The sequence below is a fragment of the Balaenoptera borealis genome (assembly GCF_965194805.1).
Source record: "Balaenoptera borealis genome assembly, chromosome: 1".
Classification (NCBI taxonomy): Eukaryota; Metazoa; Chordata; class Mammalia; order Artiodactyla; family Balaenopteridae; genus Balaenoptera; species Balaenoptera borealis.
In genome coordinates this window covers 186234689-186259793 of record NC_138860.1, presented here as the reverse complement: position 1 = coordinate 186259793, position 25105 = coordinate 186234689, and the positions used below count along the sequence as shown (strand labels likewise).

The 25105-nt window shown below is 45.5% G+C and overlaps 1 protein-coding gene and 1 long non-coding RNA gene across 8 annotated transcripts in view; one reads left to right on the top strand and one right to left on the bottom strand.

Moving 5' to 3' along the window:
- The window catches only part of PEX14 (peroxisomal biogenesis factor 14), a 141483-nt gene that overhangs the window by 21138 nt on the left and 95240 nt on the right, over positions 1–25105 (top strand). For 2 of the 7 annotated variants that reach the window (XM_082353001.1, XM_082353000.1), the window contains one exon: positions 18824–18905. The exons of the other annotated variants lie outside the window; for them this stretch is intronic. In XM_082353001.1, the coding sequence (XP_082209127.1) occupies positions 18824–18905 (82 nt within the window). The remainder of the gene's footprint in view (positions 1–18823; positions 18906–25105) is intronic. 7 annotated transcript variants of the gene reach the window in all.
- On the bottom strand, positions 10493–16862 carry LOC309610433. The gene is made up of 3 exons (XR_014233935.1): positions 12877–16862; positions 12594–12739; positions 10493–11513 (listed from the first exon to the last, which is right to left on the bottom strand). It is a non-coding gene; the product is annotated as an uncharacterized lncRNA (long non-coding RNA).

Sequence of the window (25105 nt, the reverse complement as noted above, 5' to 3'; positions counted from 1 at the left end):
TTGTTTTTTGTTTCTATCCTTTTCCCTGCATCCCTCTACCAAAATAATCCCAAACTACAATTAATGTACCTTTATAAATGATGATGGTAATTCTACTTTATCACCTTCCCTAGGATTAATATTTTTAGTATGCTAAATTCTTTTTTTTTTTTAAACATTACATTCCCATGACTTATTTATTCTATAACTGGAAGTTTGTTCCTTTTGACCATTTTCACCCATTTCCCCCACCCTCCCCTGAGTTCCATTTTTTTTTTTTTTTTAAATTTTTAATTTTTTAGGTTTCACATATCTGAAGTAGGGAAGTATCATGTATCCTCAGGTTTCTCCCTGAGGCTAAGACAGAACCTTGAGGCAGGGAGGGGGTGGTTCTGCATCACGTGTTTGATCTCCACCCTTCTGGGGAGCTCATCCACCTTATACCTGGAACACCGAAGATTTTCTCTTTGGTTTTTAAGTCAGTTAACCAGAGGCTGGTAATCAAAAGGCCATTAATATCTTGATGAATTCAGGGAGCTAGTCTGTGAGCTTCTCTTTAGGAGAGCTGTGGCTGGTTGCCTGTCTCCTGGAGACCTCTCGCATGTACTTCTGGCACGGTCTCCCCTATATTTGTATCTTTTGTGGGTCAAGTATTGATACTTTGGTATACTTGTTGGTGGGCTTACTGTGGATAGGTGATTCTTATGTTTTTTCCCCACCAAAACATTTCTGAAGAATGACATTCACACGCTCAATGCATTTCTTTGTGTGTACTCACGTACATATGTGTGTATGTGTGTATCCAGAACATGCAACACACATATATTTATTTTACAAAGTTCAAAGCACTTGGTGGGGAAATAAAATTGATTTTAATAGTGTATTCATGAAAGTGTTTTACAAGCACGGGGGTAATAAAACTAGCCACTTAAGAGATTTCAGGAAATTGTCATTTTTCCAGGAAAAATAAATAAATATGGCAAATCTAAAGTATTAAGCTTTATTATTTAAAGGGTCTGTAGTGGTTGATTTCTGTGGGTGTAGCAGAGTTAGGTTTGCTGAAGTGAACTGTAATCTCCACCTCTTGTTTCCCACTCAGGGTCTGCCTAGAGGCAGTGACCGGGGGTGATATTATAGGGATAATCCTAAGTATGCTCTATTTATTTGTAAAAAGTGAATCATGGGGCTTCCCTGGTGGCGCAGTGGTTGAGAATCTGCCTGCCAATGCAGGGGACGCGGGTTCGAGCCCTGGTCTGGGAAGATCCCACGTGCCGCGGAGCGACTAGGCCCGTGAGCCACAATTACTGAGCCTGCGCGTCTGGAGCCTGTGCTCCGCAACAAGAGAGGCCGTGATAGTGAGAGGCCCGCGCACCGCGATGAAGAGTGGCCCCCACTTGCTACAACTAGAGAAAGCCCTCGCACAGAAACGAAGACCCAACACAGCCATAAATAAATAAAATTAAAAAAAAAAAAAAAAAGTGAATCATCTGCAGATTTGGTACTTATGGTACCAAAGCAGGAGGCACCCCTCACGGCTGCTGTGAGAAACTTGGAACCTACATCGAGTGTCAGCACCCAGAGGGTGGGGCTGGTGGTGCTCCTCCGCTGGGATGCTGCCGTGCGTCCAGGCTCCGGGTGCTGGGCTGGAGGCCTGGGCACCTGGGTAGGAGGAAACGTTGGCTTTCCTCCTTCCCCACTCCCCTCTCGTCACCTGTGGAAAACGCTGCTCTTTTAACACTGGCACCCCTTGTCGGGAGGGTGCCTGAGATTCCCGCCTGTCCTGCAGATGCGGGGAGGAAACTGGAGAGAACTAAATGCTGAAATGGATGGACTTGAGAAAAGCCTCATTCCGTCTCTGGGTGGCTTCTCTGTAATCTCTAGGCTACTTACTGCTTTTGAAATTACTGCCTCTTCCTACTCCGTCCTTCCTATTACAGACTGAGAAGGTTTATTGAGTAGACGAGGCGGTGCCCTTTCAGTTCTTTCCTCCTTCAGGTAAATGAAGAGGTTGTGTTTTCAGTTTTAAGGTATCCTTATGATTATTAGATGAATCGAAACTCTTAGGAGTAATAATTAGAGAAATGGCATTTGAGATCGTTATTCAGCTTTGTTTATGTTTTGGGTTTCTGGCTTTCGTGGTAACACTTTATATTTGCTGTCGTTTCTGTAATCAGAGGCCCTGACTGTTGGATAACTGAGCAGTGTCCTCAGTCTGGAGTGGGAACCAGGAAGCTGAGCGCTCAAGTGCCTTTTCTCAGAGCCACAGTGATCAGGGGAGTTGGGTTTTTCATCTTGTCACCAGACTCATTCTTTGAGAAGAGGTTTCATTTTCTCCCTTTCGTCCTGGAGACACAGTCTCAGAGTTCTACCCGGGCGTTGGCTGGGCATGGGATGTATAGAGCTCTTTTTTGGGCAGAGTGACCTTCTGAAAATGTTTTTCTGTTGTTTTAAATCAGTCATTAACTTACTTGAAAGAATTTTTACTCAAAAGCTGCTTTTAAAGTGTGACCTAAAGGTGGGTATTCCATGTGGCAAACTCAGCAAATCCCCTACGAGCCCCCAGTTTGTGAAGCACTGAATGTTGTACTTAGGGCAGCCGCGTGCCCTCTGCTTTTGAGGATAATTTCAATTTAAAATATTTTAGCCCATTGTCAAACCATGCAGACCAATTTGGGTTTGAAAAATCCGCTCTTGTAGTTAACCCCACTCTGCGCTGAGAAGCTGCGGGAAGATAAAGTGGTGCTTTGGAGAAGGACGCGATTGCGGCCCTCCCTCCTTCCCTCCCAGCTCTCCTTTCTTTTATGGTTTGTAGTTATAACCAAGATTTATGCCTGTTGCTCCACAAATCTTCTCTGTGCCATTATGAGTTTGTCTGCACAGTCTAGAGACGGGGCCGACGCTGAGTGATGCTTGAAGTAAATCTGCGTGGGGTGCTCCCTGACCCCGAGGCCGACAGGAGCCGACTCCTGGCCCCCCGGATGGGGCTAGATTGCCCCTGTCGGGGAGAAGACGTGCTGCCACCTCTGTGGCCTCTTGCCTTTGGTGGCCCTGGTGGCCCCGGTCTCCTGCTTGTGCTCACAGAGTCTGCGGGGTGGTGCCCTGGGGTAGCACCAAGAGGCCTTTCTCTGTGTGTCCGCTGTGGTCCAGTCAGGCCATGGCAAGAGCATCTTCAGGGGCAGGGCTGCCTTTTCCAGCTTGGAGGGGAGGAGCTGCTGATAGAATCAGGCACACAAGTTGATCATACGTATATACATGGTTTAGTTTTTCCACAGTTTGCTGAAAATGGGTTTTGATGGAGAAGCGGAAGAGTAAACAGCATTCATTAAACATCTTTCTTTTTCCCTTTCCTCATACCTTCTGTTTGCCGTATTCTTTTCTTTGACTCACATCAGATCTCTTGTGAGATGAAGTGGCAGCACCAATAAATACATATTTTTAAGAAAGTGTCAAGAGCTTTCATTAGAAACTGATTCACTGTCATGGTGCCGGGTGCTCTTGACTGGGCAGCTCCTGGCTGGTCACATCCACACCCACACCCCTTCTGCAGACCAGGAGGGCGTCAGCTTGTCTTGAACCCGTGGGCCAATTGATTTGTTAGCAAATTAGGCAGTTTTGTTAAATATGCTATAAACAGGTGAAATATAATGTGAACAGAGTGATCTATAAATGTAAACACAAATGTAAAAAGAGGGTTCTGTGAAAACTAAGCTGAATGTTTTGGTAAATGCAAACTGCTAAAAAGATTGCTGTCTTTTTAGGTGTGAGTGGGGAAGATCCTAACAATCTAGAAGTATTCTGTACTTCAGTTTGCTTTGCTAATGTCTTTTAAGGGCTCGCTTTGCTTTAGAAATTGTGAAGGGTGTGTTATGGGTGGAGTTTATGCAAGAAAGACGTCTGGGAACTCCAGTCTGTGGGTCCCACACTCAAAGAAAAGGTCTTGGCTCTACATCAAAAGATTAGCAAATGACTGCAGGTTTGTTTATAGGTTTTAAGTTAATGTGAAACGTTTAAGGTATGTAGATAGACCCCGTTTTTAATGATTCCCTGCTTTAACTGATTTTTCAGTTAACTGACCAACTGCTAGCTCTGATCACATAGGCCAGGAGGACTTCTGCCGTATGATGTGCTGGCCTCCGTGCTGGTTTCCTTTATTTTTGTTATCTTGTTTCATCCCAGCAAACCGGCGAGGATCACTCTTCCTCAGTTTACAGTGAGGAAACAAGCCCACGGCAGTCGGGTTCCCGCAGCTAGTCAGCTGCAGGGCTGGGATGTAAACCCTGGCGCCCGCACTGCTGAGCTCTTCTCTCCGTCAGACTTGAGCAGGGTGGGAGAGCAGGCAGGGGCGGCGTGCCCGCCTCGCAGAGCGCAGAAGTCTGGGAGAGGGCTTTGGCTCGTTCAGGTGCTGCCTGGTGAGTCTGTGCTTCCCCTGAAGCCTCTGCCTTCACGCGCTCTGGCTGGTTGGAGTCTTTTGTATGCGTCTTAGCTGTTGAAAAGGCACCTATTAATTTATCAGAGGTGATGTGGGCCTCCTCGTGCATGGAGGAAGCTTCTGCACCCATGTACCTCACTAATGACAGGCTACGGGATGGAGGCGAGATAATAGGATCTTTCATCTCTGTCTGTGGAGCAAGGTGCTATGTCCCTAGTAGCTTCTAGGGGGCAGCAGCCGCTTATCGTTCCCTCTCCTGCTGGCAGAGGGAAGGGTCCACAACTGAGCGCTCGGCTTTTGACTCCACATAAGAAACCACAGTGTTCAGGATCTTCTGTCTCTGCTTTCTCTGCCCCCTCAGATAAATCCTTTATCTGTGTCCCCATCGACATCCACAAATCCTTCACTGTCAGAATTAAGGCGGCAAAAGTCACTTGCTTTGAAGATAGGAGAATGTCTTCAGGAGAGTAAAATCTTCTTGTCACATCTTACTTGTTGCCAATGATAACCCACGCTAATACTGTTTGGATGCTTTGAAACTTTCCCCTGTGGACACGGGTCTTTATTCTGTTGGGAACACCACTGTCATGTGGTTGATCATCTGTCCTTCCTGTCAGCATGTGCCTTAACTTTCTCCACCCCGACTCCCAAGCCGGGCTTACGGAGGTTTCTCTTCAATTCTAAATGACTCATTTCATAAGCACATTAAGGAGGAAACTCTGGATTTGTCAATCCTTTTAGCCTTTGGGGCCCAAGATGCATATGGCCAGCTTGTGCCTTGTTGAAGTGAACGACTGACTACCCCCATCCCAGAAGCACATATTTCACCGTGGCCCTGACTCTCAGGCCTTCTTCCAGTTGTCTGTCTGAAGCAGGGGACAGAAGGGAGAAGGGCTGGTTGCAGGCAGAACCGGAGTTTTGCGGTACACACGGAGAAGTAAACTGGCCGCCACGTTTCAGCCCTGTGGGGTTCATCTAGGACTAGCTGAGACTTCTCAGTCCTGACTCCACCGTGGGAGGAGCTGGTGACCAGTGCTCCCGGGCTCTGCCTTCTTACAGGCTTTCATCCGAGGACCCTGAGGACCCCGGCGTGCTGGGGAAGGGTGGGAGCTTCCATCCCGGCTCCGAGAGTGGCTCTCCTCAGAGACAGAGGCCCGCCTCCTAACCTCACCTCTCCAGCTTGCTCTCTGTTGTCTCTCTGAAAAATGGCGGTTAATAGAATCTGCTAATGAACAGAAGAAATAACTAGAAATAGTGGCAGATCATTTGACAGCAAAGTGGTTTATAACTTCTGTTTATCAAACGATGATGATTATCATTATTGTTATTTCTATTGGATTTTTGAAGAATTCAGCCTGGTCTCCAGAGCCCCATTTATAAGACTCTTTATTTCTTCCTTTGTACTGTCTAGGAATAACTTTATTCCAGTGAAATCCAGGTCTGTGGTTCCGCACGCCTCCCCAGCCCCTCCCAGCTCCATTTTTCTCCCTTCCTCTCTGCTCAGCTTCCATTACCTCAGCGGGCTCTGGCCGGTGGGGTATCCCCTGCTGACCAGACCGGCAGAGCTAATACCGGCTGGAGGAACGCTGCAGCGTTTGTTTTGGCAGTTCCTGGATTTGGTTTAATGTACAATTGATTTTTTTAATGTATTTAATCATTTTTTTCTTACCTCATAAGGATTAACCTGCACAAACCTCATTTTATCCTAACTGTGGCTTTGGGAGGAAGGAAGAAGAAAATTGAGTTTCTCTAGCTTATTTTATTCTTTCACTTTTTATTTTCTGAATGGCTTTTCCTGCCGAAGCAGCTCAGTAAAATACGGTGTATTTTAGTGGCCATTACTTACTCATCACTAACTGGTCTCTCCTGCTTCCCTTTGTCTGTGAACTAAATACAGGGGGTCTAACGATAATTGGTAGCTCTATCACAGACTCGCCAATTATAGATCAACAGGGAAAACAGCCCAGTGATGGTTTGTGGTTGGCACTGGCTGCCTACCCAGCAAACGCGAGTTATCGTTCTGCATCTGCCCCTGAGTTGGGCTTGACCAGATCGGTCCTTTCCTAACTTTGTACCTTGGCTTCCCTAATTGCATCACACGGTCTCCCTGATGTACAGATTTCAACTTCATTTTATCCCTATGTGTGGTTTTCACGTCCACGTTGTCCTTTCTTAGTTCCTGCCTCTTTGTCATGTCTACACAGTATTAACGCAGAGAGGTTTTGTTTCTGTTTTCTTTGCGGCTCCCTGGTGCCTAGAATGGTTAGGTGGCAGGCTACAGATGAAAGATTCTCTTGAAACCAGCGGTTTTCTGTATAGTTTTGTCTGCCGAGTCCAAGTAAAGGCAAGTCTTTGTGGGTGCCCAGTTCAGCCCCCTTTTTGAGCGTTTATCTGATTTGTATTCCAGCTTATCCACTTTGCTCTGGCACAGGATGGGGAAAAGTTGCGTCTCACTGTTAGGCTGCCAAGCTCTCGTGTAGGGCTGCTAGGTGCTGAAGTGGCAAAGGAGTCCCTGTGCCGTATGGCCACATTTCCAAGCAGAATACATTTTTCGTTTGTTTGTTTCCTGGGTATTTCGCACCTAGGCCCCTTGCTGACCTCTGTATGCAGTGGGCACACATCCTTATCCCTCAGCTCCCAGCAGGAGGTAGGCACTCAGCACATGCTTGTGGCGTGTGTGTGTGTGTGTGTGTGTGTGCGTGCGTGTGTGCGTGCCCGCGCGCGCTCACTTATGTAGATGGCGATGGTGAGCCAAGGGGCTGGAGTGCCCAGTTGCTGCCCACTGGGAACTTAGGGTGCAGCATTCCCACTGGTACGCAGATGTTCAGTGTACCATTGCCACGTAGGCAACATAAAGCGGGCATTTTATGAAAGGGAACATCAGAGGAAACATTATGGCTGAGACCTTTATAGCCTTTCCATTATTATGGTTTAAATCTTGACAGTCTTTATTCACAGTGACACTGGGACCAGCAAAGACAGTGCTCACTCCCACCTCCCCGTCCTCTCTCTCCACATCCTGTTCTGTAGCTGTGATAGGCATCGTTAAGTGTGCAGGCAGCAGTGCTGCTTTGTAGTTTGTCTAGAAACAGCCCCTTTTGACTCAGAAGTTGGAAACCAGATGACTCACCATTCTGTTTGTTTTATTGCAACTGTCATTTCATAAAATGCCCTGAAACCTTTAAACTGTAAATGCCAAAGTAAGGTTTTCGTCTTTCTGTTTTTATTTTGTTACCTCTTCTGTTATCTGTGATCTTTTCTTTCATGTCTCTCTTTTCTCCTTCCCGTTCATAATTATTTTCCCTTTCATTTGTCTCTCTTTCTCCCCTGCACACCCCCCACCCTCCGCCCACCGCTTTGATGATGATCGTGATGGCATCTGTAGTTGAAGTAGTCTCTGCTAACATCATGATGAGTTCTCTCCAGGTTTACTGCCATCAGATTGAGAGTCTACGCCCCCCAGTTTTTGTGTGTGGTTTAGAAATGGAAACATCCACGTACATTGAATTTTATAAAGTACTCACTGGTTTCAGCTCTAGAGGCTAATGCCATGTCAAAGCGTAACAGGAACTCACTTTTTGTGATACTGCATTTTGCAAAATCGTGGGTCTCTCCACATATCCATTTCCTCCCTTGAATGGGTACCAGGATCACAGTGTGACTAAGATTGCTAGGCTTTCCTAGGACGGCCTGTAGGGTTTCTACACAGAATGTTGATTGCCAGGAGCGGGCCTTGATCTTATTAACCTTTTTCTCTCCTAAGATGGCATTTACCTGGAATTCCTGAAGTAAAAGAGAGCATTCTTACGGCTTAGGTGGGGTGTCAGGATCTAAATTTTTAAGGACTTGAGCTCTCAAACTAGGACTTGTCGGATCTTTCTTCCTGCAGTTTCTGACACTGTGGCACTTGACTGAGTCACCTGATTGATGACTTGAACATCATTGGGTGTTAAACACCTGGCCAGGGAAACAGGGACCCTCTGTGGATTTACTCAAAGGACGGCAGACAGATTGTGGAATTTTAATGAAGGTGGGGTGGGTCCCTGATGTTCATCTGCTTTGGAGCATAACCAAATCCCAGCATTAACTTCAGGAGTATTTGTGGGAAACCTGCACTGGTGTCAGTGGTCATATTCCACATTTATCAAATTCATAAATCCTACTGAACTAATTTTAGAAGTAGCTAGTTATAATGAAAAAGAACAATTACTTCAGATGCACAGGAGCCTCTCTTAAATGTTCCTTGTTGTTTTTCTTTTTCTTTTTTTTAAAAGGCCTTTGGTCTATTTGGGCCTTCAGAGTGAGCCATCCTCTGAATTCTGTTGCAGTAAAACTTCTTTCCTATATGTCTCTAAGGAAGGAGAGTATTTTCTATGCTGTGAATGGGGGAAAACATATCATTACAGTATTTAATAAATTTGATGGCTGTGAGTTTTAAACATGAGTTCTGTTAATCTGCAGGGCAGCTTTCAACATAGAATGCTGTGTTTTCACCCACTTGGCTCAATGTCTGTTTCTGACACAACCACTATTCCTGCTGCTGGAAAATAGAAAACCACAGGCTGTTAACTTAATACTCTTCCCTTCTGGGGCTAGGGTGGGAGCAGGGCGGGGGCAAAGCGGGGGTTCAAATCAAGATACTCTCACTCCCCACTGGAGAGAGATGTTCCCTCGTTCCAGCTGACAGTTTGAACAAGGATTCTAGAGTTTCTGGCCATATTAATTAAACCTCAGTGAGGGGTGCCCTGCGCGTTTACACCTTGGGACCAGGAGCAGCCTGCCAAGTGTCTCTTCGCAGGCTCCCTCTGGATTGCCTACCTGTGGATGCCTTCTCCCTTCCCGGGCAGGGCCTTTTGGAGGAGCAGGAGGATCATTGAGTGCTTGTGGCCTCTTCATTCCTTGGCTTCTCTGCTGAGCCCTCCAGCAGGGGTGCCAGTTCTTCCATTTAGCTGACTATTATATAGCCCTTAAAAGGGAAGGGTTTATTTTAGCTGGCTGCTATATTGATTGCTATAGGGACGTTTCTGTTTTCACTGGCTGCTATATTGACTGGGAAAGGGAAAGGGGCCGTATTGCCGGGAGCTGTCATATTGACTGTTACAGAAAAGATCTGTATTTAAGCAGTACCAGTGCACTGGGATCTCCCAGGCAAGATATTAATGCTAATTCATCTGCTCACCCCCTGCTGTGAGTGTTATTTGTTTAAATCTGTAGATTCCCACAGCGCGTTTATATCCTCACCAGAGTGAGCTCGGCTCCCTGTAATTATTTAACATTATATGCTGATATAAATTGTAACAGTTAAAGAATGGTAATGAGTAGCCAAAAAAGAAAAGAAGAAGAAAAAAGAAAGGAAACAGGAAAAAAAAGAAAAGGAGAAAGTATGTTGAAAACCCATATAGCGTATACATATTATAAGTTTGTCGTGTATGTGTGTGTGTGTATATATCTATGTGACATTTGAAATGGCAGAGTCAGATTCTGAAACAGCAGTGAACTACGTCTGGCATCTTTTCTCCCACTCCAGGTTGATTTGTACAGTGTGGCCGAGTCCACGTATTGTGCATCTGTGTGTGCGCACGTACGCGCGTGCTCATGTCACCCGCCAGAAAGACTGTACTGACATGTGCTCTGATGTGCTGTTTGTACACACGTGCATGATTACATACTGTGTGTGTGTTCCATGTAGTGGCAAGAAATTTATCCATTAGCAATTCAGCTTCTTGATGAGTAGCTGATACTTCCTTCTAGCTTCCATGTTGGCACAGGAACTCTGGGCCCGAGACCCACCTTGGGGAGAGCCAGGGGGAATGCTCAGTTGGGATGAACTCATAGGCCATTGGGTGTCACTGTCGCTCTATTGTCTATAGTTGAAAGAGGGCTGTTACGCTGGGGAAACTGGATTTCAAAAGAAAGTTGTTTTTCTGCCTAAATGGAGGTGTCGTTGGTTTGAGATGTTTGCATTTTGAGATCCCCCTTTAAAAGTAGTTGTTTCGTTGGCTGTTTTTGCCGTGCTAAGCTAGGCATTTTGATTGTTCTTGAAAATTGTGTGCTGACCGTGAGCTCTGTTTGGATATCAGCTGGAGCACACCAGAGGAGGGCTTCCGATGAGCAGAAAAGTTCCACCTTAATTGGAAACCCACTTACCAAGGAGAGAGGACCTGGGCAAGAGCTTTAAAAAGGCGGAAGAGAAATCTCCTTGCACGCCCGAAATTCGGCCGCCCTCCCGGCCTCGCGGAGGTGGGAAGAGTGCCGAGCGCTGGTGGCAGAGGAGCCAGGCGCGCCTCTCCCGCTGGCGGCTCCCACGGCGTGGGGCCGTGCCAGGCTTCGCCACAGTTCCTACTGTGTCAGTTTAATAAATGCACTACTTAAAGCATGAAATCACAAAAGAAGAAAGAGAATGCACTTATTCAGACTCTTAATACATTAAAAATAAGGCATTAAAACTCGGACTTTTTTTTTTTTTTCTTCCAGAATCGATAATGAACAGGAAGGGTTGTAGACATTAACAGTCATGGACATTCAAACTCTTATACATAAATTATCTTAGAAAAATGCACATAAGACTTGAATAATGTAAATACATTAATGCATTTAATAATTTAAACATTAAAGCGCAAGCAGGAATTTGAGGCAGAGGCTGTTCTGAGGTAAGGGATTGGTCCTAGAACCAGTGTGTCCTAGGATCGATGGGTGATTTCCCCTTGAGACACCCTGGAAAGAGAGTGCCTGGCCGGCTGGTGTGAGCTCCCATGCCAAGACTCCCTGGACATTCCTGAACTCAGCTACCTCCCTGCTCCTTATTTTTGCATATCCTGACCTTCGTCCTCGATTCTGCGTTTTCTCTGGTCCTGTGCTTCCAATTGTTTGTTCGAAAATTAAATGCTTCCACTTCAAAGAACAATGAACTTTGAGAATGTCTTGGTTGGAAAACCAAACCAAATTAAAAAATCCTTCACCCAGCTCTGGCTGCTTGTGGTTTGGAAACACGGAAGCAGTGGCTCCTACAGTCAGTCGGTCAGTCGTGCTCTCAGGCTGGAGCTCTACTGCAGCACCGAGGGCAGTGGATCCAGGCTGGGATATGCTGATGGATTTGGAGCCAGATCTAGTGGGAAAGCAGAGATGGTGTATGGTGTTAGCCTCTGGGGGTTGGCCATCACGATGGCAGTCGCCGTGCCAGGAAACAAGACAGGCGCTACGGAGTTAGACTCAGCCATCAGTGATCATGCCTTGCTTTAATCTGAGGGTTTAACCATTGGATAGACTGATGTTACTGTTTTTTTCCCCTTTCTTCCGAAATTGTATTCGCAACGGCAGAAAGTCACTGGAACGTTAAAGCCCCCTTTCCTGGCAGAATACAGAATGATCAAATTTAGTTTTTGACAACTACACTGTAAAGTCCCCTGGGAAGAACTAAGAAGCTAGGACAACACGACTCAAATTTTCATTGATCGACCCCAGTGATGTTCTCCAGTAGCTCCTTAGCCTCCTTTTATAGCCCAAATCACGAATGAGAAACTGGGAAAACCTCAGACCGGGTGTTACTGGGTACATAGTCTGGCAGCTTTACCTGTAGAAGAGGTATGTTTATTTGGTCAGTAAAACAACTGTTGCCCCACTGGGTTTGCTGTGGGCCTGAGGGACCCTTGAGAAACGGTTATCAGATGGTAGTGACTGAACCAAACCTGTTTTTATTATTGCCAGATCCATTGGCATCTTCTACTGGATCTCAGATCTCCTACCTGAAACTTTACCTGGGGTCGTCTTGATTTGACCCAGGCCTTGTCTGTTCCGGCATCTGTGGCTTTGTTTGCAACCATTTCCGGTCTTTGTTATAGCCAAAGACAGCCTCCTTTCCAGCGAACACGGTTACAAGCCAGCTTTTAACCACTTTCAGGAGAGTGGCTATAGGCTGTCCTGGCATGTGCAGCAGATACAGACAGCATTAGGCTGTGCTGCCCAGAGCAGCCAGAAGGAAAACCAGTTCTTTAAAAAGTACTAATCGGGTATTGGCTTAGAAAGGAGTAGTATCAAGAATCAGTGAGGACCACCTGGGAACAGCTCTTGAGGTCAGTATATCGTCCTTGGGATGTGCTCAAATTCTTCTCCAGACCTGTGAACAGTATCCTTAATATCCTGACCCCTTTCCACTTGTTTTGCTTTAAAGAGGCAAGGCTTTTCTTACCAGTTTTATTTCAGCTTTGGGATGCGTGTCAATCCCAGGCCTGTTGTGTTCATTTCTTTTCCCGAGTGTTCGAAGCCCAGGCTGCTCCCTCTGTTGCTCGTCCAGCCTTGAACAGTGGCTTCTGCCTGCACCCTCTGCTTTTCATCCTGGCAGAGGGAAGAGAGTAAAATCAGGGGAGCATTCGAACCGGGGAGAACCTCGTTCTCTTTGGATTTTGCTGGTCACACCCAGGAAAGCATCATTCTCTTCCCTGAAGTTCCAAGAAATGTCTTATAGCCTTAACTGCATTATGGGCTTGTGCCAGATCGGGTTGTATGGTGGAGGCGGGGTGGGGGCAACTTCGCGCTCCTGTTGGAGGCGCAGTGCCGGCTCATCTGGCAGAGAGAGCAGATAGCACTGATCAGGGGCCAGTTCACCCCTGTGATACATCCCTTATGCAGATTTCCTCGGAAGAGAGAGGAGTCAGGTTCATTAATTAAAGGAGCCTGGCTCGAGCGCCCTGTAATTATAGGTGCTAGAAATCTGAATTTTAAGAGGTCTGTGCAGCTGCATTTTGAAAAATGCAGGGAGGCACCGAGAAGCACAGGCTGTGGGCAAGAATGTGGCTGAACCAGATTTGGGAGGTTTGGGTTTTGGCAGAATTCCCCTTCAAATTCATATTTATTCGTCCTATCTTTCTATCTTTTTTTTTTTTTTTTAAATGGGAAGCTGAAGCTCTGATCTTTTTTTTTTTTTTTTTTTTTTTTTTAATGAAGGTTACACCCTGTGACAGAGAGGCTGGCATTGTCAGAGCATGGAGGGCAGAAAGGAGTTGCCGTAAACTGGAAGATGCTTAGTTTTCAAGGAAGCAAAGGATATCTTTGGGCTCTAGGGATGCAGTGTTTGAAACAGTTAAATAATTTTTGTTTTGAAATGAGTGAGGGGAACAGGGAGCAGCAGGTTGGTTTGGATGCAGTCCAGGAAGATGAGTCCCGGGTGCATGTGGGGCTCCAGCGGCTTGGTGCCCACTTCCCTTCCCCAGAACAGCGTCTCCTCTGTCGTAAATCACTTTCTGATGTGAACCCAGAGGTGCAAGCAGACAATTTTAGACCTTTTGGGAAGTCCTGACCTGTCCCTTTTCTTTCTCATTTCCTCAGTTATTGGTAGCGTGACCTTTTGCTCTGGATACTTTCTCCCTCTTCTTTCTTATTTTTCTGTATGATTTATAAGGTCTCTTTCTACTTCTTGTTAAAAACCTTTATTTCAGTCCGTGACTGTTTGCATCTCTGTTAATTAACCATGGCTCATTTGGGATGTGGATAGGAGTGGAGAGAGTTAGGATGAGTAGGGATTCCCTCCTTTCCTTTCCGAGGAAGGAAAGAAAAGACTAGTGGTGAACGGGGGCTCATCAAAGGCCTGTGCGCCTGAACGCTCAGGCAGCTGCCCCCAGCCTCCTCGCCCCTGACTGGCTTTGTCTCCTCGGAGGTATTGTAAGCAGCCTCCCATTTCACAGCTTGGACCCTCTGCCCCTCCTCTGGGGTTTGCAAGGGGCTGAAAAAAATTTTTTTATACAATATATATATTTTAAAGCATTAAAAAATTTATTTATTTATTTTTGGCTGCGTTGGGTCTGCGTTGCTGCGTGCAGGCTTTTCTCTAGTTGCGGCGAACGGGGGCTACTCTTCATCGCGGTGCGCGGGCTTCTCACTGCGGCGGCTTCTCTTGTTGCGGAGCACGGGCTCTAGGCGCGCGGGCTTCAGTAGTTGCGGCATGCTGGCTCAGTAGTTGTGGCTCGCGGGCTCTAGAGTGCAGGCTCAATAGTTGTGGCGCACGGGCTTAGTTGCTCCGCGGCATGTGGGATCTTCCCGGACCAGGCATCGAACCCGTGTCCCCTTCTTTGGCAGGGGGATTCTTAACCACTGTGCCACCAGGGAAGTCCCTATATATATTTTAAAGGATACTCCTCTGTACTCTTACATTCTTGTATGTATGTTGGGAAATCTACTAATTGTGAACCCATAAACTGTGGAGGAGAACAAAATCTCAAAGACTGTCATTTGGTGCGTTTACAATATGCAGATTGCAGTTCCAATTAGATTGAAACCTCTATTTAGCAGAGTGGTTTTGTGAAATAAATAACTTTTGAAGAAGGCCTACTATATATAATAAATACATATTTTTCCTTCAGTTGCTGGCATGGAGCTTCCTGCCTTCCAAACACTTGCCCTGAAATGCTGATTCAGAAGCAGGCAGCATCCTTGGGCTCTTTACGGAAGAAATGTTTCTCCTTTGCTTTCCTGGCACAGGGATTTCATTCTTGATTTACAGTGCTCAGCTTGTTAGCGCCAGCGAAGGGGAGCTGGTGTGAAGGTCGTCATGTCTGTTTTGTCCTCTCAGAGAGAGAGTGAGGGGGTGTGTGTTTCTCCCTGTGCGCTTGCGGTAGTAGTGGTGGGGTTCAAGTGCCCCCCCCTGCTTCTGTGCGAGGGAGTTGGTCAAAACTCTGGTGACTCTCTTTTTCCACCCTCTCTACTACCTGTCATTCAGCAGGGGGTGAACGATTTTGAAAGCCTGATTCAGAATTTCAGGAAGACTAGTGGCACACCTAGTAGAGAGCTTTCTCCCTACACCCCTTCTCATAATCTTCCCCATCTCAGGCCAGCTGTGACAAACTGACAGAAAATTAACGGATCGGGTCCTCCTATTAGGCGAGTCCCTATGCTGGAAGCCGCTCTGGCTTTATGCAGGTCCTTTAGCAGCTCCGAGCATGTGGGTGGTGGTGCTCTAAGTGGTCCTAGCAGAGAGGGCAATGAGTGCTGTGGGAAAAGCAAACAGAATGCTCTTTGGAAGAGAGAGTGCTTAAAAGGGAGAGAGGGGCAGTAAGGTGCCCAGCTTGAAGGCACCTGGTGGAAATACTTGGACTTGCAGGGTTGCGGTCCTGAACACCACCGCCTGTCTCAGGGAGCGGTGAGCTGGATTATAATAGGATGCCTGATTACAAAGAACATTTTGAAGGCCACTTAGTCCCAGGTCAGACTGTGCATTAAGTGTGCTAATCCTTTGCCGTAACACTGGACTGGAATTGCAAAATTGGAAGTACGCAGTCTGTTGTGTCTCAGCTTTGGCCTTAAATACTTCTATATGATGCTGCCCTGTGTGGCTTTTTCTCAGCTACCCAACTTCTCTTTCTCCAGTGGAAAGAAAAAATACATCATGAGAATATTTTCATCTACTCACCAGTGACTTTGAAAACTACTTTTCTACTTCTATTATGTGGTCACTTTTCTCATCTTCATGATTTGAAATACTAACATGTAGATAAATATAGTAACATGTAGGGGCTACACATAGGTTTTGGTCCTAGGGCCTGGCATGTTGGAACAGAAAGAAACACCTAATTGCATCAGAACCACTCTAAGTTCATGTATGTGGAGCCCATCAAGCTGAAAGCATCCAGACAGCATCTGCTGTTATCAAATCACTCATGAGTCCAGCTAATTAAAATAAAGCTTCATTTTTCTGAACCATTGTTTGGCAGGAATTCGAAACGGGTCTAACCCAATTTCTGCGTGTTTATGAGCCTTTATTATATCAGAGGTACTTTTCTGTAAATGTACAGGGCAGCATTAAATGAATTGATCCACGCAGTATCACTGTAGACGCACTGTGGACTTGCTAATGATTTCCCTTCCAGCTTTCTGGTTTCCAGACATACTCTTTAAAGCTTTATGTTCTCTTTCTCTATCCTCTGCTCTTTGTCCTCCGCTTTTTTTTTTTTAATTAACTTAAAAAAAAAATTTAACCTTTTTTCTTTGAAAACAGGATACACTTTATATTTGTTCCCTAATGAAGTTTTCTTTTCCATTTCTCTTTGTTTTTCTTTTTCTTCCTCTCTCCCTGTTTTTGCTCTTCTTCTAGGGGTTCGGATTTGCCTCTCTTTATTTCTTGCTGCTTTCTATTCCCTTCTTGTCCCCCTTTCTTAAAAATTTTTTTTTTAAATTTGTTTTATTTATTTATCTTTGGCTGCGTTGGGTCTTCCTTGCTGCGCACGGGCTTTCTCTAGTTGCAGCGAGCCGGGGCTACTCTTCGTTGCGGTGCACGGGCTTCTCACTGCGGTGGCTTCTCTTGTTGCAGAGCATGGGCTCTAGGCACGTGGGCTTCAGTAGTTGTGGCGTGCAGGCTCAGTAGTTGTGGCTCGCAGGATCTAGAGCACAGGCTCAGTAGTTGTGGCACATGGGCTTAGTTGCTCCGCGGCATGTGGGATCTTCCCGGACCAGGGCTAGAACCCATGTCCCCTGCATTAGCAGGCGGTTCTTAACCACTGTGCCACCAGGGAAGCCCCTTGCCCCTTATTTTTCTCTCTTCTTATCTCTCTTCCCTTTTACGTTTTCGTCAGTGCCTCTCCTCTAACCTTCTCTTTCTCCTTTCTCTCTTCTTTCCACCTCCTCCAATTTTCCAATAAAAGGTTTATACCTTTGTCTCTACATGCAAGTACAGATTAGGGCAGAAAATGGCTGCCTATGGGGGTAAAGGGATCTGGCTGTTGGGAGATGAGGTCAGCCTGTTTTGCTTCTCTGAATTTGCTTGCATACTTTATTTTAGGTTTTAAAAAGATTTCTTCAAACCACGTCTACTCTACTTTATAGTCTAATAATGCTACTTTGAAGATCAAACGTATTATATAAATGCTAACTAATTACTCCTTGTAACACTTCGGTGAGTCCCTGTGCGGTTATAGTTCCATTTTACAGATGAGGAAGCAGAAACAGGAAAGGTAAGCAACTCTGAAAGTTACTGAAGAAGTTAGTGACTGAGTTAGAATTAAGACTAGGTCATCTTTGTCTTTGATTCTTCTTTTAAAAAAAATATAAATTTATTTATTTATTTTTGGTTGTGTTGGGTCTTCATTGCTGTGCGTGGGCTTTCTCTAGTTGCGGCGAGCGGGGGCTACTCTTCATTGCGGTGCGCGGGCTTCTCATTGTGGTGGCTTCTCTTGTTGCGGAGCACGGGCTCTAGGCGCACAGGCTTCAGTAGTTGTGGCGCACAGGCTTCAGTAGTTGTGGCACGCAGGCTCAGTAGTTGTGGCTTGGGGTCTCTAGAGCGCAGGCTCAGCAGTTATGGCGCACGGGCTTAGTTGCTCCGCGGCATGTGGGATCTTCCCACACCGGGGCTTGAACCCGTCTCCCCTGCATTGGCAGGCGGATTCCTAACCAGTGTGCCACCAGGGAAGTCCCTGGCTTTGATTCTTGATTACCACCTTCTGGGAGTTTACTTTTCTCTCCATGAGGATCATATATCTTAAAGATGAGGGTGAGAGAATACGAGCCCCTCTGCCCTTCTCTTCATGTACTTTTAGCCTTCTGAAGTTTCATTTGTAGTCTTTAGATGTTAAATGAATTTCTAGGTAATTCCTGGGAAAGAAGGATGCCAAACCACTTATGGGCTGGTAAAAACTCTGTCCATTACAGTCTCAAAGCAGAGCGCTCACTTTCTCTTTCCAGCGGCTTCCAGTAAGTGGGCCCACGTCACACACGCTGGCCCCGGTGATCATAGCATTGTAGGAAGCACTGCCGTATTTGATTGAATTTAGCCATTCTGGAATGACGTGTGTATGAAGTCGTCTCTTGCATTACTGTGGCCTTTATTATTGCTAATGCATTCTGACATTACAGGTGTAGCCTTGGCTCTCCCAGAAAGGGCAAGGCTGCTCTTACCAAGCTTAAGAGCATGAAACTGTTATACAGTGAAACGGGTGTTCACATTTAGTTAATAAGCAGGGTAAGGGAAATGCTTTTATAGAAAAGATAGCCAAGTGACAGAGGCCTATCCTCATTCCTTACCCAGCATTATTTCAAAAAGTGGATCAGTTAGTAGTATTCTCCTACAGAAAACTAGAGTCAATGGATCGAAGGTTCAGGAAAGCAGATTTCAACTCAGTTTAAAGAAGGACTCCTGAAAATGAATTGATCATCTTTTAAGAGAATGAATTCTCTGTTCATTATCAGCATTTGAGTGGAGGCTCACTGATCATTTGTCAAGGTTGTTGAGGACGGGAGTCCTAGGTCATGTATGGAGCCGGATGGCTTTCCTTGTCCTAGATTGTAACTGCAAAAGCAGCATCTTTGCTTGTTCTTCTTGGTTCTTTAAGTGCCTGGTATGCTGTGTGGACCCAGTGAATGCTTAGTAACTATTCATTATTTAATCTTTGGCTTCCTGCTTCTTAACTAACTTGAATAAAAACTGTTTTTGTTCAGGTCAGGGAAGCCACCATCTCTGCCACCCTCCTGGAATAAGTCCTTCTGGAGAGCCACATTTTCCAGATGGCCATCGAGATCCGTATGAAAACAAAACAAAACACTTTAAAACTTTTGGCTGGGAATTACATAAAATGGGTTATATGCTTTCTCGCTTTATTAGGCAGAGTAGACTATAATTTAATCCTGATGACTCAGTATCATCATTTTAGATGTACATGTTTATATTGTGTTGGAAGTGTAGCTCTGTTTTCAAAACCTGTTGAAATATAGATCTGTTGTGTATTTGCCCCTCCTCTGAATGACTCCATCTGTGCCGAATGACCCTGGACTGATAAGCTTTTTGAGTTTTCTGTTTGCTTTTCATAGATGATTCTCTCCTGACATTTGCTGCTAGGCTTTTTTCACTATCTGGTCTTTGGTCTGTGAGTATCTCCTGCTAGCTGGCTCAATTCTCCTTTCTCATGTGCAGTTTTTAATCTTCTGTGATTTGGACACCATTTAACTAAGCTTGTATACGAAATAAATAGTAAGTAGTGTGAATAAATCTTTGCTATGTGTAATATATGTGGAATTTGTCATTTCTTTTTTGGCAACAGCGATTTCTTCTCTCTTTCCCTCTCTCCTTCCCCTTCTTTGTTGGTTTTCTCCTTTTTTTGATTGGGTGAGATTGGAGAGCCGAGCTCCCAAATGGTTGGTTCTGGTCCTTGACCCTCGCCCATTTCCCTGGCCTAGGTATCATAGGCTGCCTGCTGGAGTCAACTGGAAATTATGAAATGATGCAGCTTGGAGGGTCCAGAAGGCCATCTATTTAAGCCCTTATTTTACAGAAATGAAGGACTCTGAGGCACAGAGCGGGGGTGTGAGGGGCCGGGTTTGAGGGCATAGCGTCAGGGTTGGACTTGGTGTGCAGGTTTCTTGAGACCCGGCCCGCTTTCTGCCCTGCCACTCTGCCACGTTCTGTTCCCTGCCAACTTTGAACATTTATTTGTTTGGCTGCGCCGGGTCTTAGTTGCGGCACGCAGGGTCTTTAGTTGTGGCATGCACATGGGATCTAGTTCCCCGACCAGGGATCAAACCCAGGCCCCCTGCATTGGGAGTTCGGAGTCTTAACCACTGGACCACCAGGGAAGTCCCTGTTCCCTACAAACTTTGAGCAAAATGTGTGTGAATGAGGAAATAGAGCGTTTGTGTGAGGTAAAATCATGGAGGAAAATTCTCTGCTGGCTGTGGGCAGGTTTAGGATTAAAGTACATAAACCAGGGCTTCCCTGGTGGCACAGTGGTTAAGAATCCACCTGCCAATGCAGGGGACACAGGTTTGAGCCCTGGTGCGGCAAGATCCCACATGCCACGGAGCAGCTAAGCCCGTGCGCCACAACTACTGAGCCTGCACTCTAGAGCCCGCGAGCCACAACTGCTGAGCCCACGCACCACAACTAGTGAAGCCCGCGTGCCTAGAGCCCGTGCTCTGCAGTGAGAAGCCCACACACCGCAACTAAGAGTAGCTAGCCCCCGCTCGCCGCAACTAGAGAAAGTCCGCGCGCAGCAACGAAGACCGAACGTGGCCAAAAATAAATAAAATAAATAAATTTATTAAAAAAAATATACATAAACCAAAAAAGGCTTCTGTTTGTTGCAGTGTTTGGCTGTGTTTGCACTCAAGGCTGATATTGATATTGTAGGAGAAGCTTTAATCCTTTCACTCAAATTTACAAGAAATGCTGTTTCCTTTTAGTTAAAAAAAAAAAAGTCCAAGAGAGCATTTGATTTGAGGAACCAAAAGTCTAGAAAATGTATCCGGGAGTCCTCGTCAATTTGGGGCATAATGAAATATAAAAAATACTCAATAAAAGCTCCTTTATTACTTTAACTGTTTAAATGTGGAGTTTTTAGCCATCAGGTTAATGTTTTGGTATCATTTTTTTATTTGATTGTGAGCACTTTTCCAGGTAGCTCTGCCACTAGAGCGCTAATCAGATTCCCACAGATGAATGGTGCTAGCAGCAGCCTGACATCACCGCATTTTTGCTTCGACATTATTTTATTTGGTTTTCCTGTAAAAGTTAATAACTCTGTGTCCATGTGTTTAAACAGGCAAGAAGAGAGAGAGAAAGGACAGTGAACAGAAAACCATGAGTGATGTCTCAGGAAGCTTTTGCCAAATTGAGGAGATGTAGGGATTTTTGTGATCTCAAAGTCTTTCACCCTAGCACAATTGGGGTGTGGAGAATCAAGATTGCAAAGCAGGATGGTGACTCTTAATCCTTCCGATAACAAAAAGTGAACCTCTCTCTGTTTCCCAGACAGAGCTGGAAGGAATTAGAAATGAGTTCCCATTGATTTAGAGGAGGAAGAGGGTGCTCAATAGGACGGATTTGCTTAATGGTGAAAACTGTTTAAGTTTTGCGTTAATGGTAAGTAAAATACATGCTCATTTTAGGTGACCAAGATTGCTAGGAACATCAGATGGAGGGCAGGAAGACCTTCCTTTTTATCTTCCTGTTAGAGGTAGGAGACCTGTACTGAGAGCCTCATGGCCAAGATGGCTCTGGTGTCTAATAGGCCTTTGTTGAATCGTTTATTTTTAAAAGTGTATTTGTTTATTGGAAGCTGTGGTTGTTGATAATAGGAATGTTTATGGTGTTTAGTGAAAGGTTACTGAATGGTTCAAAGCCATGATGATTACCATTTAATTCTTTCTGTGTGCAGTGGATATTTTTGCTGAGCTAAAAATTTCTAAATTGGGGTTTATCAGAGGAGGCGACTGGACTGATATCTCTTGATTCAGATTCTCTTCCAAATTTACATCTTGGTGCTAAAGACAGTCTGTGGGTACAGATCTGACAATGGGTACAAGAATCAGTTCCACAGTCCTTATCGCAGTGCCTCCGAAAGATGTGTAAAAAGCGATGACTCATTCATCGTCCGTGTCAGAGGCATGGCTTGTCTTGCTTCTCTGTGCTACACTCGTGTGGATGAGTTACTCCTGGAGTCGGCGAGAGAGGCCTGACCCATGTTAGATACCCTTTTTTAGACAGTTGAACTGGCCACCAGCTTACTTCATACGGATGTGACCCCACTTGCTGCCAGAGCTGGTTCCCCTGATCTTACTATCTTGACAGAGAGTCTGTTCCTGAGCGCTCCCAGGGGCCAGTGTGCTTGGTGAAGAGGACGACTTTCCCCTGAGAGGAGCTGATTTCATTTGACTGTTTGAATAGAAACAGTTTCTAATTCCTGTTACTGCAAATTTGAAGATTTTTGAGTGCCAGCTTTCTCTCTATTCTGAATCATACTTTTGGAACTCGTACTTCTAGTTTTTCCCTCAGGCCATAGAAAAATCTAAGATAATAGCAGGAACCAGGACTTGGTGGTCTTCTCTTAGTAGCAGATCTTAATTGTTCCCTTTTTTTCTGCTTTCTAGAGGATCTGAAGACGATTTAAAGGCCACCCACATTTGTCATTTCCAAGTTTTTTCTTGCTATCTTTTTGGATTCGAGCTGTTTCTGGGCTGTGACTACTACTTTTTTGGTATTCAAATCTATTTTTTTAACATTTAGTCTTTCTCCAACTTTCTTGTAGGATGTCTGGTAGGAGTGCCATTTAGCGACTCCTCAAAGTTTTAGGTTTTTGCTCTATGTGGGGGGATGCTAGACAGAATTCCCTGATCCAGAGCTTATCTTCCTTGGAATCCAGGAGCCCATCTTGTTGCCCTCAGAGCAGAAGGTGCTCAGCCATCGTGAAGGGACCCCGCCCTGCACCACCTGCTGGTCATCTATTCAGCGTCTAACCCCCAGTGATACCTTGACACGTGAAGGTGTCACTGTCCATCTTCGTCCCCTTCCTAATCATCCCACATCTCAATAGTGCATGATTAGAGAGAGCTTTACCAACCTCTGCCTGGCCTGACTTCAGAAGAAGTGGGAACTGAAGCTTCGTCTGCCGAGCACACGAAGGTGCTGGAGTTTGGGAGAAGTAACCTTCGGAAAGCGTCAGATTCAACTTGCGGTGGAGAGAGAGGGACTAGGAAGTAGAGGCAGTGGTATCATTAGGAAGGTCCTGGGCACTGTCTGCTACGTATTTTTAGTGTTGGAGTCACCAGCCACCGCCACTGAGTGAGCTCACAGTTCTCCTAGGGAGCATCTTGGACACTGAGTCATTACATTCCTTTGGAGTGATTCAGCTCAACAGCTTGACACCTTCATTAATTTTACAACACGAAGCCTGGGTGCTCTCTGCTTCCTCTGTAACAGTGCAGGGGAATTAGAAGAATATGGAAAATACAAAAGCAAGGGAAACTGGAAAAAGGAGCAGTCAACGCGCTGTTGAAAGGCACCGTGTTAGGAAATCGAACTCCTTGCCTTTTCTTGGTATCTCCTGGGACCGAGCGCCCAACTCTTGCCACACAGTGCTGGCACACATAAACCTTTTTCTTTTTGTTCCTGGCACGCCCGCCACCCCTCCAACTTGCAGCCAGCTCGTTTGCCTTCTCTGCTGAGGTCACTGCTACCGTGATCCGTGTATAATGGCATTTTCCTCCTCTTTTCAGTATGGAGGCTATTACGGTTTCTTCTCTAAACAGGACTTCAAACAATTTGCTGCCAGTTGGATTTCAAAGCTAAGGAAAAGGCAAATGTCATCCTTTTTTTCTCTCCTCTTTGGGTAACTGCTTTGTTGGTTGCATCAAAAATTAGAGGGGCTGCTATCTAAATTCAGGTGGGGATGCATGGGGACAGGCATTTAAATTTGCTTTTCTTTCTCCCTGAAGGAGAAAATCCTTTTCCTTCTCAACCTTTCCTAAAAAGGAACTTTGATCTTCTCAACCCAGAAACAAGGGTTTTTATTTCCTCTACGGCCAGCATGTGCACTACAGCGCTTTCCGTGGCGTAGTTACGGTTGCCCTCTGCATCAGCAGCTCTGCTTGTCAGGCTTTGCTACTCAAGCACCAGCTCCTTTGGGCTGCAAGTTGGCGCCCAAAGTACTCTCCAGAGTCACCCTTGTGTCCCTAAAATCACTGTCACTTGATATTAAGTAGTGCCTGTTGGCTTAAGATGCTTTTTATTTCCACATACATTTCTGGAAGAACTAGTTTAATAAGATAACAAAACAATGACATTCTGACAAGTAGTTCATGCAGTATTTTTAACTAGGGCTAAGAAGAAAAATTTACATGCAGAGATAGTTCACTTGGAAAGGTAGTTTTTGTGCATATGACGTTGCCACTCTTCATAAAGGCTTTTACTACATATATCAATGTGTTTTAAGAGAGACTAGGGTCAGTAATGCATGCTGTCGAATTCATGCAGATTTACACAATAGACGTTAACAAATATTGTGTGTTCTATCATGTCAACTCGTGCACTTCTACCAGAGATATTTTATTTCTTTAATGTGAAAAACAAAAGGACAGAGGAAAGTAAAACAAAGGAAATTAGGGCCCACAGCTTAATTAGTATAGGGTTGTAACCCAAATCAACAATGGGAAGGATACAATGACAAAACCCAGGAAATTCCAAGTTGAAAGAGAGGCTCTTTCCGTTAACTCCTTGAGCGCCAGGGCACTCGCTAGCTCACTGCTCACCCAGGTGCAGGAGGCTGGCTCAAGTACAATTCACTGTCTTTATTTTTGAACTTCCTGGCTTTTGTTGACTTTCCCCTCTCCTTTTCCCCCTCTGATGTAAATGAAACATACCTTTGTGTGTGTGTGTGTGTGTGTGTGTGTGTGTGTTAATTGTAGATAAACGGGCGAAAAGTACCTCTTGATTTTGTAACCCTCAGAGAAGGAGAAAGAGGGGGGAAAAATCCCTGTCACTGTCATCTGTTCATTTTTAATGAGCAATTTTAAAAAATTGAAAATAAAAGAGGAAAATGAATAGGTGTTGAACCAGCCCGTGATATGTAAATGCCAACTAGTAATTACCTAAAACCTCAATTTTCATTCTGTTTCATCTTGCAAAACATTTCATTTTCCCCGAGTGAAAACACTTGGTTCGGGCTCGCGCGACGGCTAGGGGGCACTTTGGCTCCGCGCTGCGGCCGCCTCGGCGCGGCCGGCTCAAGGTTATTCCCCTCTTGCCATTCCAGTGGCTGTGCTCCGAGCGGGCGTGGTGCCCTCCCCCCACTCCCACGAGTCTGGTTTCGGGGAGCCTTGTTCCTCCTTGTCCTTGCAGAGGATCGTATTGAATTTTGGCTGATCGAGCCTTCCTCTGCCTTCCTCTGCATATTAACTTTCCCCTCTTACCTGCCTGCTAGACCCTCGGCTTCCCTGAGTTGCATTTCACAC